General features: G+C 45.6%; 1 protein-coding gene across 1 annotated transcript in view; it reads left to right on the top strand.

Annotated features, from left to right (window-relative positions):
- The first annotated feature begins 3,377 nt into the window (after nt 1–3,377).
- The window catches only part of LOC106586861 (vesicle-associated membrane protein 7-like), an 83,549-nt gene continuing 71,793 nt past the window's right edge, over nt 3,378–15,133 (top strand). The window contains exons 1-5 of the mRNA XM_045686990.1: nt 3,378–3,523; nt 3,667–3,724; nt 5,758–5,895; nt 14,754–14,854; nt 14,998–15,055. Of these exons, the coding sequence (XP_045542946.1) occupies nt 3,378–3,523; nt 3,667–3,724; nt 5,758–5,895; nt 14,754–14,854; nt 14,998–15,055 (501 nt within the window). The remainder of the gene's footprint in view (nt 3,524–3,666; nt 3,725–5,757; nt 5,896–14,753; nt 14,855–14,997; nt 15,056–15,133) is intronic.

The following is a 15,133-nucleotide window of genomic DNA, read 5'->3' as shown; positions in this document are numbered from 1 at the left end:
TGATGTAATTTTGTAAATGTTATATTGTGATGTTGTTTCATAAACGTGTTGCAATGTATATATATGTGACATATGGTGGCAGCAGTGGGATTCGAACCCACGCCTCCAGAGAGTATGTCACGTAGAGTAGGCCAGAAGGCTAAACTGGAAAACCTAACCTCTATAAAAAATAAAAAGATGGCGGAGCCGCAAAAGTTCTTCTGTGCAACGGTGTTTATTTACATAGTGATTCCGGAACAAAACAACAGTACTGCCATCAAACGTATACCTTATGGGACAGCTTAAAAACAAAGCTGCCCCACCCACAGCTCAATCCAAAATGCCCCTTTCATGAACTGAAAGAGAGGCTCCTTTTGTAGGGGTAGCCCCTCCCCTCAGAACAATTAACACTAATTAATTAAGCAATTACCTATTCAACATACAGTTTCCATTTATCTAAACATACCAAAATATATACATTGCAACACGTTTATGAAACAACATCACAATATAACATTTACAAAATTACATCACTACTGACAGTGTCTTCCAATATGCCCGTTTACATTAATGAGCCATTCCGGACAGGCACTACAAAGTAAGCCCAATTCCCTTAGCTCGGGTCCTTATCCAGCATACCTGGAAGCTACAGAGATGGAGAGAGAGAGGAACAGAACAAACAACCGTGCTCATCCATAACATCGATAAGTATACTAAATATTGCTTATATTAAATATGAACACCTGTCTTTATTTATTTATACCCTAACTGGTTACTGAAGTAAGTGTGAAATGTATGTACTAAGATAGAGACGTTAACTTGTGTGTCGACCCACATTGTTAACTTATCTGATAACGGAGCAGGGAGGAGTGATGAATGTGTGCGTGCGTTAAAGTACCAAATGCTGCCCGCGGCCAGTGACGGACTTCTACGTCACACAGACTTAACAGCCTTGGTTTCTGAAATGATTGCCTCGCCTGGTTTACCAACTACTTCTCAGACAGAGTTCAGTGTGTCAAATCGGAGGGCCTGTTGTCCGGACCTCTGGCAGTCTCTATGGGGGTGCCACAGGGTTCAATTCTCGGGCCCACTCTCTTCTCTGTATACATCAATGTTGCCCTTGCTGCTGTTGATTTTCTGATCCACCTCTACGCAGACGACACCATTCTGTATACTTCTGGCCCTTCTTTGGACACTGTGTTAACTAACCTCCAGACCAGCTATAATGCCATACAACTCTCCTTCTGTGGCCTCCAACTGCTCTCAAATGCAAGTAAAACTAAATGCATGCTCTTCAACCGATCACTGCCTGCACCTGCACGCCCGTCCAGCATCACTACCCTGGATGGCTCTGACTTAGAATTTGTGGATAACTACAAATACCTAGGTGTCTGGCTAGACTGTAAACTCTCCTTCCAGACTCACATTAAGCATCTCCAATCCAAAATTAAATCTAGAATCGGCTTCCTATTTCGCAACAAAGCATCCTTCACTCATGCTGCCAAACATTCCCTCGTAAAACTGACCATCCTACCGATCCTCGACTTCGGCGATGTCATTTATAAAATAGCCTCCAACACTCTACTCAACAAATTGGATGCAGTCTATCACAGTGCCATCCGTTTTGTCACCAAAGCCCCATATACTACCCACCACTGCGACCTGTACACTCTCGTTGGTTGGCCCTCGCTTCAAACTCGTCGCCAAACCCACTGGCTACAGGTCATCTACAAGTCTCTGCTAGGTAAAGCCCCGCCTTAGCTCAGCTCACTGGTCACAATAGCAGCACCCACTCGTAGCACGCGCTCCAGCAGGTATATCTCACTGGTCATCCCCAAAGCCAATTCCTCATTTGGTCACCTTTCCTTCCAGTTCTCTGCTGCCAATGACTGGAATGAACTACAAAAATCACTGAAGCTGGAGACTCATATCTCCCTCACTAGTTTTAAGCACCAGCTGTCAGAGCAGCTCACAGATCACTGCACCTGTACATAGCCCATCTGTAAACAGCCCATTCACCTACCTCATCCCCATACTGTATTTATTTATTTATCTTGCTCCTTTGCACCCCAGTATCTTTACTTGCACATTCATCTTCTGCACATCTACCATTCCAGTGTTTAATTGCTATATTGTAATTACTTCGCCACCATGGCCTATTTATTTCCTTACCTCCCTTATCTTACCTCATTTGCACTCACTGTATATAGATTTATTTTTTTCTACTGTATTATTGACTGTATGTTTGTTTATCCATGTGTAACTCTGTGTTGTTGTATGTGTCGAACTGCTATGCTTTATCTTGGCCAGGTCGAAGTTCCACATGAGAACTTGTTTTCAACTAGCCTACCTGGTTAAATTAAGGTGAAATAAAACATAAAAAAATCATTAAGTGTTAAAACATGTTCCGGGTAAGACGATTTGATTCGTTTGGCATGCCGTAGGCTATTAGGATCTCGCTTGCATGCTTGGCTCTGCCCATCTCCTTGCTTCTGCCCACTATGACTGTTTTCTTATTGGAAACGACAGGCAGTGGTCTATCTTGGTTTAGATATAAATCTTTGGTAACATCGCTGAACTACAATGCTTCCTGTTTCGTCGCGTAAATGTGACATTTCTGGAAAAATACGTGACGTTAGTTAGAGACACAACCAGAAAGTAGTTGTACACAAAGAAGTGTAATTCAAATATTTCTCACGCATATTCATTGTAAGCAGTAGTTCCTAGTCATAAATAACCACATTTCCCTTGATTGAACCGGCGAAAGCTTTTAATGAGGATCCGGAAAGCTGAAGTCATTCGATAGGATTATCGAAACCGTTGTTTAATAAATGTTGAAAACACATCGTTTTGAAGACTGCAGAGCCTCGCAGGTGTGTATATTGATGTTTTATTGTTTATTACTGCTAACAAAACATTTTATATGGTCGTATTATCGCTAACGATGAGGTACCATGATGATCGTAGTCTTAGGTACCCAGGATGCTGTAAGTTTAGCACAGTTTTTGTTAACGTTATTTTTGTAAGTTATACTGACCAGCCATCAACATAACGTTACTTACCTACAGTACTTTTATTCAAAACAAAAACGGTAATGTAAAGTTAGCCACAGTGGTGAATCTTTTGCCGATGTCACCAGATGTTCACCTTGCAGGCAAACGGCTAGCTAGTGCACTGGATTTGGTTGGTTAGTTAGTTAGCTAACCTAGTTAGCTACATGTCAGTGTTGTTGATCTTAACAATGTTGTTGTTGACTTGGCTACTATTAATTGCCTACCTTGCCACTAGCTTAGTGGTGAAAATATCTTAACCCACCATTTCACTCTATCCCTAAATTTTTTTTCCTTCCCTCTCAGTGAATCCCTGACCAGCTGACCTCCCTGACCCTGTCCATAACCATGGCAATCCTGTTTGCAGTGGTTGCCCGTAGCTGCACCATCCTGGCGAAGCATGCGTGGTGTGGCGGTAATTTCCTGGAGGTGACAGAACAGATCCTAGCTAAGATACCATCCGAGAACAACAAGCTCACCTACAGCCATGGCAGGTAGGGTTAACACTCAGACAGCCACACACATATCTGCCTGGAGTTGGATAGTCCTGTTCTACTTGTAGTGTAACTATGTTAGTGTGACCGTGAAGATCAATTCAAACTGAGTATCTGACTGAGTATCTTGTCTTGTCCTTCAGCTATCTCTTCCACTACATCTGCCATGACAGAATCATATACCTATGTATCACTGATGACGTGAGTATACACAATTTCGTTTTCATGTGTGAGTATGTAGTGTGCTTTGGTGTATCTCTGTATCTGAGTAATTTGCAATTCTGTATGGATGTGCTGCAATATTTATTTTTTTGTCAACTGTTAACCCCCTAGAGTTGATGTCCGCTCACACACTGAAATCGAATTAGCATAATAAATAAATCACATCAACATCGGGCAATTTAAGCTGCGGCCTTCCGCATCTGTGGTGAAGGGTGGCCAAGCCACAGCGGTGTTTGTCAGTGCATGAGACTTCTCACAAAAACGTCTGTATCATCCAAACGGTTTGGCCTACAAAAATGACCACAATATGGAAAGATGAGACTCTTACGAACACGATGGTGTTCTCCGTTTTGCTCTACGACCCCCATGTCTGAAGTCGGTACCGCCGATCTGCCAACTTCAATCTGTAGCGTCAGAACAGTGTGCACTACACAATAATATGACCCCACTATGGAAAGTTGATACTCTAACGAACCCGTTGGTTGGTTTGATCTAGGACACCCACAATCCTCGTCTGAAGGTAGCTCGGAATGGAAGTATAAACTGAGTGTACAAAACATGAGGAAAACCTTCCTAATATTGAGTTGCACCCCCTTGTGCCCTCAGAACAGCCTCAATTTGTCGAGGGCATGGACTCTACAAGGTGTCGTAAGTGTTCCACAGGGATGCTGGCCTATTTTGACTCCAATGCTTCCCACTTGTGTCAAGTTGGCTGGTAGTGGATCTCTACTCCAAATAGCTTGTTCCATCTCATCCCACAGATGCTCAATTGGATTGAGATCTGGTGACTGGGAAGGCAACTGCTGTAAGCAGAATTCACTGTCATGCTTGTGGAACCATTCCTGTATAGTCCTAGCCTTGTGGCATGGGGCATTATCCTGTTGAAAAAATCTATTTGCAGATGATACACTGCTGCCATGAAGGGATGCACCTGATTGGCATTGATGTTCAGATATCTTGTGGCATTCAAACATTACTCCACTTTTATCAAGGGGCCCAATGTGTGCCATGAAAACACACCACCAGCCTGCAATGTTGACACGTGGCATGCTGGAAACATGTACTCATGGTATCCTCCATACCCTAGTCCTCCCATCAGAGTGAACAACATGCAACATGATGGATACATGTACTCATGGTATTCTCCATACCCTAGTCCTCCCATCACAACATGATGGATACATGTACTCATGGTATTCTCCATACCCAAGTCCTCCCATCAGAGTGAACAACATGATGGATACATGTACTCATGGTATTCTCCATACCCTAGTATAATAATAGTAGTAAGGAAATGCAATGTTTCATAAAACATGTTTTATACCGAAAGGGTCTAAATTACCCCCCCGTCCTAAAGGGTCTAAAGTAACCCCCCCACCCCCCGAGTCCTAAAAGGTCTAAATGAACCCCCCCTAGAGTCCTAAAAGGTCTAAATTAACCCCCCCCCCAGAGTCCTGAAGGGTCTAAATTACCCCCCCCAGAGTCCTAAAGGGGTACTAAATTAACCCCCCCCAGAGTCCTAAAGGGGTACTAAATTAACCCCCCCCCAGAGTCCTAAAGGGTCTAAATTAAACCCCCAGAGTCTTAATCCTTAAGTTCTGTCTGTCTGTTGGGACTGCAGTGTCTGTCTGTTGGGACTGTAGTGTGTATTGTCTGTCTGTCTGTCTGTCTGTCTGTTGGGACTGCAGTGTCTGTCTGTTGGGACTGCAGTGTCTGTCTGTTGGGACTGCAGTGTCTGTCTGTTGGGACTGCAGTGTCTGTCTGTTGGGACTGCAGTGTCTGTCTGTTGGGACTGCAGTGTCTGTCTGTTGGGACTGCAGTGTCTGTCTGTTGGGACTGCAGTGTCTGTCTGTTGGGACTGCATTGTGTATTCTCTGTCTGTCTGTTGGGACTGCAGTGTGTATTGTCTGTCTGTCTGTTGGGACTGCAGTGTGTGCTGTCTGTCTGTCTGTCTGTCTGTCTGTCTGTCTGTCTGTTGGGACTGCAGTGTGTGCTGTCTGTCTGTCTGTTAGGACTTTGAGCGGTCGCGTGCATTCAGCTTCCTGGGAGAGGTGAAGAAGCGTTTCCAGACGACGTACGGTTCCAGAGCTCAGACAGCCCTTCCCTACGCTATGAAATCAGAGTTCCCCTCCACTCTGATGGCTCAGATGGTGAGACACACACACACACACACACACACACGCACACTCCCTGATCAGATGGTGAGTTAGTTGTCCTCCACTCTGGCTCCGATGATGAGAACCTGTCCTGTAGTATGGTAGTGAGTGGGAGTATGGTAGTGAGTGGTAGTATGGTAGTGAGTGGTAGTATGGTAGTGAGTGGTAGTATGGCAGTGAGTGGTAGTATGGCAGTGAGTGGTAGTATGGCAGTGAGTGGTAGTATGGCAGTGAGTGGTAGTATGGCAGTGAGTGGTAGTATGGCAGTGAGTGGTAGTATGGCAGTGAGTGGTAGTATGGCAGTGAGTGGTAGTATGGCAGTGAGTGGTAGTGAGTGGTAGTATGGTAGTGAGTCGTAGTGAGTGGAATATGGCAGTGAGTGGTAGTATAGTTGAGTGGTAGTGAGTGGTAGTATGGCAGTGAGTGGTAGTGAGTGGTAGTGTGGCAGTGAGTGGTAGTGAGTGGTAGTATGGCAGTGAGTGGTAGTATGGCAGTGAGTGGTAGTATGGCAGTGAGTGGTAGTATGGCAGTGAGTGGTAGTATGGCAGTGAGTGGTAGTATGGCAGTGAGTGGTAGTGAGTGGTAGTATGGTAGTATGGCAGTGAGTGGCAGTATGGCAGTGAGTGGCAGTATGGCAGTGAGTGGCAGTATGGCAGTGAGTGGCAGTATGGCAGTGAGAGGTGGTAGTGTGGTAGTGAGTGGTAGTGAGTGGTATTATGGTAGTATGGCAGTGAGTGGTAGTATGGTAGTGAGTGGTAGTATGGTAGTGAGTGGTAGTGAGTACATGGATACATGTACTCATGGTATTCTCCATACCCTAGTAGTGAATGGTAGTATGGTAGTGAGTGGTAGTATGGTAGTGAGTGGTAGTATGGCAGTGAGTGGTAGTATGGCAGTGAGTGGTAGTATGGCAGTGAGTGGTAGTATGGCAGTGAGTGGTAGTATGGCAGTGAGTGGTAGCATGGCAGTGAGTGGCAGTGAGTGGTAGTATGGTAGTGAGTGGTAATATGGTAGTGAGTGGTAGTATGGTAGTGAGTGGTAGTATGGTAGTGAGGTAGTGAGTGGTTGAGTGGTAGTCAGGTAGTATGGTAGTGAGTGGTAGTATGGTAGTGAGTGGTAGTGAGTGGTAGTGAGTGGTTTTATGATAGTGAGTGGTAGTATGGTAGTGAGGTAGGGAGTGGTAGTGAATGGTAGTCAGTGGTTGAGTGGTAGTCAGGTAGTATGGTAGTCAGGTAGTATGGTAGTGAGTGGTAGTATGGTAGTGAGTGGTAGTATGGTAGTGAGTGGTAGTATGGTAGTGAGTGGTAGTATGGTCGTGAGTGGTAATATGGTCGTGAGTGATAGTGAGTTGTAGTATGGTAGTAAATGGTAGTATGGTAGTGAATGGTAGTATGGTCGTGGGTGGTAGTGAGTGGTAGTATGGTAGTGTATGGTAGTCAATGGTAGTATGGTAGTGAGTTGTAGTGAGTTGTGGTGTGGTAGTATGGTAGTGAGTGGTAGTATGGTCTTGCGTGGTAGTATGGTCGTCAGTGGTAGTCATTGGTTGAGTGGTAGTCAGGTAGTATGGTAGTCAGGTAGTATGGTAGTGAGTGGTAGTATGGTAGTGAGTGGTTTTATGGTAGTGAGTGGTAGTATGGTAGTGTGGTAGGGAGTGGTAGTGACTGGTAGTCAGTGGTTGAGTGGTAGTCAGGTAGTATGGTAGTCAGGTAGTATGGTAGTCAGGTAGTATGGTAGTCAGTTAGTATGGTAGTGAGTGGTAGTATGGTAGTGAGTTGTAGTATGGTAGTGAGTGGTAGTATGGTCGTGAGTGGTAGTATGGTCTTGCGTGGTAGTATGGTCGTGAGTGGTAGTATGGTAGTGAGGTAGGGAGAGGTAGTGAGTGGTATTCAGTGGTTGAGTGTTAGTGAGTGGTAGTCAGGTAGTGAGTAGTCAGGTAGTGAGTGGTAATATGGTAGTTAGTGGTTGTATGGTAGTGAGTGGTAGTATGGTAGTGAGGTAGGGCGTGGTAGTCAGGTAGTGAGTTGTAGTATGGTAGTCTGGTATTGAGTGGTAGTATGGTAGTGAGTGGTAGTATGGTAGTGAGTGGTAGTATGGTAGTGTATGGTAGTCAGTGGTCGTATGGTAGTATGGTAGTGAGTGGTAGTATGGTAGTGAGTGGTAGTATGGTAGTGAGTGGTAGTATGGTAGTGAGATAGGGATTGGTAGTCAGTGGTTGAGTGGTAGTGAGTGGTAGTGAGGTAGTGAGTGGTAGTGAGGTAGTGAGTGGTAGTCAGGTAGTGAGTGGTAGTATGGTAGTCAGGTAGTTAGTTGGAGTATGGTAGTGAGTGGTAGTCAGTGGTTTTATGGTAGTGAGTGGTAGTATGGTAGTGAGGTAGGGAGTGGTAGTGAGTGGTAGTCAGTGCTGAGTGGTAGTCAGGTAGTATGGTAGTCAGGTAGTATGGTAGTGAGTGGTAGTGAGGTAGTGAGTGGTGGTGAGGAAGGGAGTGGTGGTGAGGAAGGGAGTGGTAGTCAGGTAGTGAGTGGTAGTCAGGTAGTGAGGGGTAGTCAGGTAGTGAGGGGTAGTCAGGTAGTGAGTGTTAGTATGGTAGTCAGGTAGTTAGTGGTAGTATGGTAGTGAGTGGTAGTATTGTAGTGAGTGGTAGTGAGTGGTTTTATGGTAGAGAGGTAGGGAGTGGTAGTCAGTGGTAGTCATTGGTTGAGTGGTAGTCAGGTAGTATGGTAGTCAGGTAGTGAGTGGTAGTGAGGTAGTGAGTGGTAGTGAGTGGTAGTGAATGGTAGTGTGGTAGTGAGTGGTAGTATGGTAGTGAGTGGAAGTATGGTAGTGAGTGGTAGTGAGTGGTTTTATGAGGTAGGGAGTGGTAGTGAGTGGTATTCAGTGGTTGAGTTGTAGTCAGGTAGTGAGTGGGAGTATGGTAGTCAGGTAGTGAGTGGTAGTATGGTAGTGGGTGGTAGTGAGTGGTTGTATGGTAGTATGGTAGTGAGGTAGGGAGTTGTATTCAGTGCTTGAGTGGTAGTCTGGTAGTGAATGGTAGTCAGGTAGTGAGTGGTTGTATGGTAGTGAGTGGTAGTATGGTAGTGAATGGTAGTCAGGTAGTGAGTGGTAGTCAGGTAGTGAGTGGTAGTCAGGTAGTGAATGGTAGTCAGGTAGTGAGTGGTAGTCAGGTAGTGAGTGGTAGTCAGGTAGTGAGTGGTAGTCAGGTAGTGAGTGGTAGTATGGTAGTGAGTGGTTGTATGGTAGTGAGTGGTTGTATGGTAGTGAGTGGTAGTATGGTAGTGAGGAAGGTAGTGGTAGTGAGGAAGGGAGTGGTAGTCAGGTAGTGAGGGGTAGTCAGGTAGTGAGGGGTAGTCAGGTAGTGAGGGGTAGTCAGGTAGTGAGTGGTAGTCAGGTAGTGAGTGGTAGTCAGGTAGTGAGTGGTAGTATGGTAGTGAATGGTAGTCAGTGGTAGTATGGTAGTGAGTGGTAGTGAGTGGTTTTATGGTAGTGAGTGGTAGTATGGTAGTGAGGTAGGGATTGGTAGTCAGTGGTTGAGTGGTAGTCGGGTAGTATGGTAGTGAGTGGTAGTATGGTAGTGAGGTAGGGAGTGGTAGTGAGTGGTAGTCAGTGCTGAGTGGTAGTCAGGTAGTATGGTAGTCAGGTAGTATGGTAGTGAGTGGTAGTGAGGTAGTGAGTGGTAGTGTGGCAGTGAGTGGTAGTGTGGCAGTGAGTGGTAGTATGGTAGTGAGTGGTAGTGAGTGGTAGTATGGTAGTGAGTGGTTGTATGGTAGTGAGTGGTAGTATGGTAGTGAGGTAGGGAGTGGTAGTGAGTGGTAGTCAGTGATTGAGTGGTAGTCAGGTAGTATGGTAGTCAGGTAGTATGGTAGTCAGTTAGTATGGTAGTGAGTGGTAGTATGGTAGTGAGTGGTAGTATGGTAGTGAGTGGTAGTATTGTAGTGAGGGGTAGTATGGTAGTGAGGGGTAGTATGGTCATGAGTGGTAGTATGGTAGTGAGGTAGGGAGAGGTAGTGAGTGGTATTCAGTGGTTGAGTGGTAGTCAGGTAGTGAGTGGTAGTGAGTGGTAGTCAGGTAGTGAGTGGTAATATGGTAGTGAGTGGTAATATGGTAGTGAGTGGTTGTATGGTAGTGAGTGGTAGTATGGTAGTGAGGTAGGGAGTGGTAGTCAGGTAGTGAGTTGTAGTATGCTAGTCAGGTATTGAGTGGTAGTATTGTAGTATGGTAGTGAGTGGTAGTATGGTAGTGTATGGTAGTCAGTGGTCGTATGGTAGTATGGTAGTGAGTGGTAGTATGATAGTGAGTGGTAGTATGGTAGTGAGTGCTAGTATGGTAGTGAGTGGTAGTGAGTGGTTTGATGGTAGTGAGTGGTAGTATGGTAGTGAGGTAGGGATTGGTAGTCAGTGGTTGAGTGGTAGTCGGGTAGTATGGTAGTGAGTGGTAGTGAGGTAGTGAGTGGTAGTGAGGTAGTGAGTGGTAGTGAGGTAGTGAGTGGTAGTGAGGTAGTGAGTGGTAGTGAGGTAGTGAGTGGTAGTATGGTAGTCAGGTAGTTAGTCGTAGTATGGTAGTGAGTGGTAGTATGGTAGTGAGTGGTAGTCAGTGGTTTTATGGTAGTGAGTGGTAGTATGGTAGTGAGGTGGGGAGTGGTAGTGAGTGGTAGTCTGCGCTGAGTGGTAGTCAGGTAGTATGGTAGTGAGTGGTAGTGAGGTAGTGAGTGGTAGTCAGGTAGTGAGTGGTAGTCAGGTAGTGAGTGGTAGTATGGTAGTCAGGTAGTTAGTGGTAGTATGGTAGTGAGTGGTAGTGAGTGGTAGTATGGTAGTGAGTGGTAGTATGGTAGTGAGTGGTAGTATGGTAGTGAGTGGTAGTGAGTGGTAGTATGGCAGTGAGTGGTTGTATGGTAGTGAGTGGTTGTATGGTAGTGAGTGGTTGTATGGTAGTGAGTGGTAGTATGGTAGTGAGGTAGGGAGTGGTAGTGAGTGGTAGTCAGTGATTGAGTGGTAGTCAGGTAGTATGGTAGTGAGTGGTAGTATGGTAGTGAGTGGTTTTATGGTAGTGAGTGGTAGTATGGTAGTGTGTTAGGGAATGGTAGTGACTGGTAGTCAGTGGTTGAGTGGTAGTCAGTGGTTGAGTGGTAGTCAGTGGTTGAGTGGTAGTCAGGTAGTGAGTGGTAGTGAGTGGTAGTCAGGAGTGAGTAGTCAGGTAGTGAGTGGTAATATGGTAGTGAGTGGTTGTATGGTAGTGAGTGATAGTATGGTAGTGAGGTAGGGAGTGGTAGTCAGGTAGTGAGTTGTAGTATGGTAGTCAGGTATTGAGTGGTAGTATGGTAGTGAGTGGTAGTATGGTAGTGAGTGGTAGTATGGTAGTGTATGGTAGTCAGTGGTCGTATGGTAGTATGGTAGTATGGTAGTGAGTGGTAGTATGGTAGTGAGTGGTAGTGAGTGGTTTTATGGTAGTGAGTGGTAGTATGGTAGTGAGATAGGGATTGGTAGTCAGTGGTTGAGTGGTAGTCGGGTAGTATGGTAGTGAGTGGTAGTGAGGTTGTGAGTGGTAGTGAGGTAGTGAGTGGTAGTGAGGTAGTGAGTGGTAGTCAGGTAGTGAGTGGTAGTATGGTAGTCAGGTAGTTAGTCGTAGTATGGTAAGAGTGGTAGTATGGTAGTGAGTGGTAGTCAGTGGTTTTATGGTAGTGAGTGGTAGTATGGTAGTGAGGTAGGGAGTGGTAGTGAGTGGTAGTCAGTGCTGAGTGGTAGTCAGGTAGTATGGTAGTCAGGTAGTATGGTAGTGAGTGGTAGTGAGTGGTTTGATGGTAGTGAGTGGTAGTATGGTAGTGAGGTAGGGATTGGTAGTCAGTGGTTGAGTGGTAGTCGGGTAGTATGGTAGTGAGTGGTAGTGAGGTAGTGAGTGGTAGTGAGGTAGTGAGTGGTAGTGAGGTAGTGAGTGGTAGTGAGGTAGTGAGTGGTAGTGAGGTAGTGAGTGGTAGTATGGTAGTCAGGTAGTTAGTCGTAGTATGGTAGTGAGTGGTAGTATGGTAGTGAGTGGTAGTCAGTGGTTTTATGGTAGTGAGTGGTAGTATGGTAGTGAGGTGGGGAGTGGTAGTGAGTGGTAGTCTGCGCTGAGTGGTAGTCAGGTAGTATGGTAGTGAGTGGTAGTGAGGTAGTGAGTGGTAGTCAGGTAGTGAGTGGTAGTCAGGTAGTGAGTGGTAGTATGGTAGTCAGGTAGTTAGTGGTAGTATGGTAGTGAGTGGTAGTGAGTGGTAGTATGGTAGTGAGTGGTAGTATGGTAGTGAGTGGTAGTATGGTAGTGAGTGGTAGTGAGTGGTAGTATGGCAGTGAGTGGTTGTATGGTAGTGAGTGGTTGTATGGTAGTGAGTGGTTGTATGGTAGTGAGTGGTAGTATGGTAGTGAGGTAGGGAGTGGTAGTGAGTGGTAGTCAGTGATTGAGTGGTAGTCAGGTAGTATGGTAGTGAGTGGTAGTATGGTAGTGAGTGGTTTTATGGTAGTGAGTGGTAGTATGGTAGTGTGTTAGGGAATGGTAGTGACTGGTAGTCAGTGGTTGAGTGGTAGTCAGTGGTTGAGTGGTAGTCAGTGGTTGAGTGGTAGTCAGGTAGTGAGTGGTAGTGAGTGGTAGTCAGGAGTGAGTAGTCAGGTAGTGAGTGGTAATATGGTAGTGAGTGGTTGTATGGTAGTGAGTGATAGTATGGTAGTGAGGTAGGGAGTGGTAGTCAGGTAGTGAGTTGTAGTATGGTAGTCAGGTATTGAGTGGTAGTATGGTAGTGAGTGGTAGTATGGTAGTGAGTGGTAGTATGGTAGTGTATGGTAGTCAGTGGTCGTATGGTAGTATGGTAGTATGGTAGTGAGTGGTAGTATGGTAGTGAGTGGTAGTGAGTGGTTTTATGGTAGTGAGTGGTAGTATGGTAGTGAGATAGGGATTGGTAGTCAGTGGTTGAGTGGTAGTCGGGTAGTATGGTAGTGAGTGGTAGTGAGGTTGTGAGTGGTAGTGAGGTAGTGAGTGGTAGTGAGGTAGTGAGTGGTAGTCAGGTAGTGAGTGGTAGTATGGTAGTCAGGTAGTTAGTCGTAGTATGGTAAGAGTGGTAGTATGGTAGTGAGTGGTAGTCAGTGGTTTTATGGTAGTGAGTGGTAGTATGGTAGTGAGGTAGGGAGTGGTAGTGAGTGGTAGTCAGTGCTGAGTGGTAGTCAGGTAGTATGGTAGTCAGGTAGTATGGTAGTGAGTGGTAGTGAGTGGTTTTATGGTAGAGAGGTAGGGAGTGGTAGTCAGTGGTAGTCATTGGTTGAGTGGTAGTCAGGTAGTGAGTGGTAGTCAGGTAGTGAGTGGTAGTGAGTGGTAGTGAGTGGTAGTGAGTGGTAGTGAGTGGTAGTGTGGTAGTGAGTGGTAGTATGGTAGTGAGTGGTAGTATGGTAGTGAGTGGTAGTGAGTGGTTTTATGAGGTAGGGAGTGGTAGTGAGTGGTATTCAGTGGTTGAGTTGTAGTATGGTAGTGAGTGGTAGTATGGTAGTCAGGTAGTGAGTGGTACTATGGTAGTGAGTGGTACTATGGTAGTGAGTGGTACTATGGTAGTGAGTGGTACTATGGTAGTGAGTGGTAGTATGGTAGTGAGGTAGGGAGTGGTAGTCAGGTAGTGAGTTGTAGTATGGTAGTCAGGTATTGAGTGGTAGTATGGTAGTGAGTGGTAGTATGGTAGTGAGTGGTAGTATGGTAGTGTATGGTAGTCAGTGGTCGTATGGTAGTATGGTAGTATGGTAGTGAGTGGTAGTATGGTAGTGAGTGGTAGTATGGTAGTGAGTGGTAGTGAGTGGTTTTATGGTAGTGAGTGGTAGTATGGTAGTGAGATAGGGATTGGTAGTCAGTGGTTGAGTGGTAGTCGGGTAGTATGGTAGTGAGTGGTAGTGAGGTTGTGAGTGGTAGTGAGGTTGTGAGTGGTAGTGAGGTTGTGAGTGGTAGTGAGGTAGTGAGTGGTAGTGAGGTAGTGAGTGGTAGTGAGGTAGTGAGTGGTAGTGAGGTAGTGAGTGGTAGTCAGGTAGTGAGTGGTAGTATGGTAGTCAGGTAGTTAGTCGTAGTATGGTAGTGAGTGGTAGTATGGTAGTGAGTGGTAGTCAGTGGTTTTATGGTAGTGAGTGGTAGTATGGTAGTGAGGTAGGGAGTGGTAGTGAGAGGTAGTCAGTGCTGAGTGGTAGAAAGGTAGTATGGTAGTCAGGTAGTATGGTAGTGAGTGGTAGTGAGGTAGTGAGTGGTAGTGAGGTAGTGAGTGGTAGTCAGGTATTGAGTGGTAGTCAGGTATTGAGTGGTAGTCAGGTATTGAGTGGTAGTCAGGTAGTGAGTGGTAGTATGGTAGTCAGGTAGTTAGTGGTAGTATGGTAGTGAGTGGTAGTATGGTAGTGAGTGGTTTTATGGTAGAGAGGTAGGGAGTGGTAGTCAGTGGTAGTCATTGGTTGAGTGGTAGTCAGGTAGTGAGTGGTAGTGAGGTAGTGAGTGGTAGTGTGGTAGTGAGTGGTAGTATGGTAGTGAGGTAGGGAGTGGTAGTGAGTGGTAGTCTGTGATTGAGTGGTAGTCAGGTAGTCTGGTAGTCAGGTACTATGGTAGTGAGTGGTAGTATGGTAGTGAGTGGTTTTATGGTAGTGAGTGGTAGTATGGTAGTGTGGTAGGGAGTGCTAGTGACTGGTAGTCAGTGGTTGAGTGGTAGTCAGTGGTTGAGTGGTAGTCAGTGGTTGAGTGGTAGTCAGGTTGTATGGTAGTCAGGTAGTATGGTAGTCAGTTGTAGTATGGTAGTCGGTTGTAGTATGGTAGTGAGTGGTAGTATGGTAGTGAGTGGTAGTATGGTAGTGAGGGGTAGTATGGTCTTGCGTGGTAGTATGGTCGTGAGTGGTGTGGCGGTAATTTCCTGGAGGTGACAGAACAGATCCTAGCTAAGATACCATCCGAGAACAACAAGCTCACCTACAGCCATGGCAGGTAGGGTTAACACTCAGACAGCCACACACATATCTGCCTGGAGTTGGATAGTCCTGTTCTACTTGTAGTGTAACTATGTTAGTGTGACCGTGAAGATCAATTCAAACTGAGTATCTGACTGAGTATCTTGTCTTGTCCTTCAGCTATCTCTTCCACTACATCTGCCATGACAGAATCATATACCTATGTATCACTGATGACGTGAGTATACACAATTTCGTTTTCATGTGTGAGTATGTAGTGTGCTTTGTTGTATCTGAGTAATTTGCAATTCTGTAT

Source organism: Salmo salar, chromosome ssa09 (assembly GCF_905237065.1).
Source record: "Salmo salar chromosome ssa09, Ssal_v3.1, whole genome shotgun sequence".
In the NCBI taxonomy this organism is placed as follows: Eukaryota; Metazoa; Chordata; class Actinopteri; order Salmoniformes; family Salmonidae; genus Salmo; species Salmo salar.
Note: the sequence above shows the minus strand (reverse complement) of the source record. Positions and strands in the feature narration are given on the sequence as shown.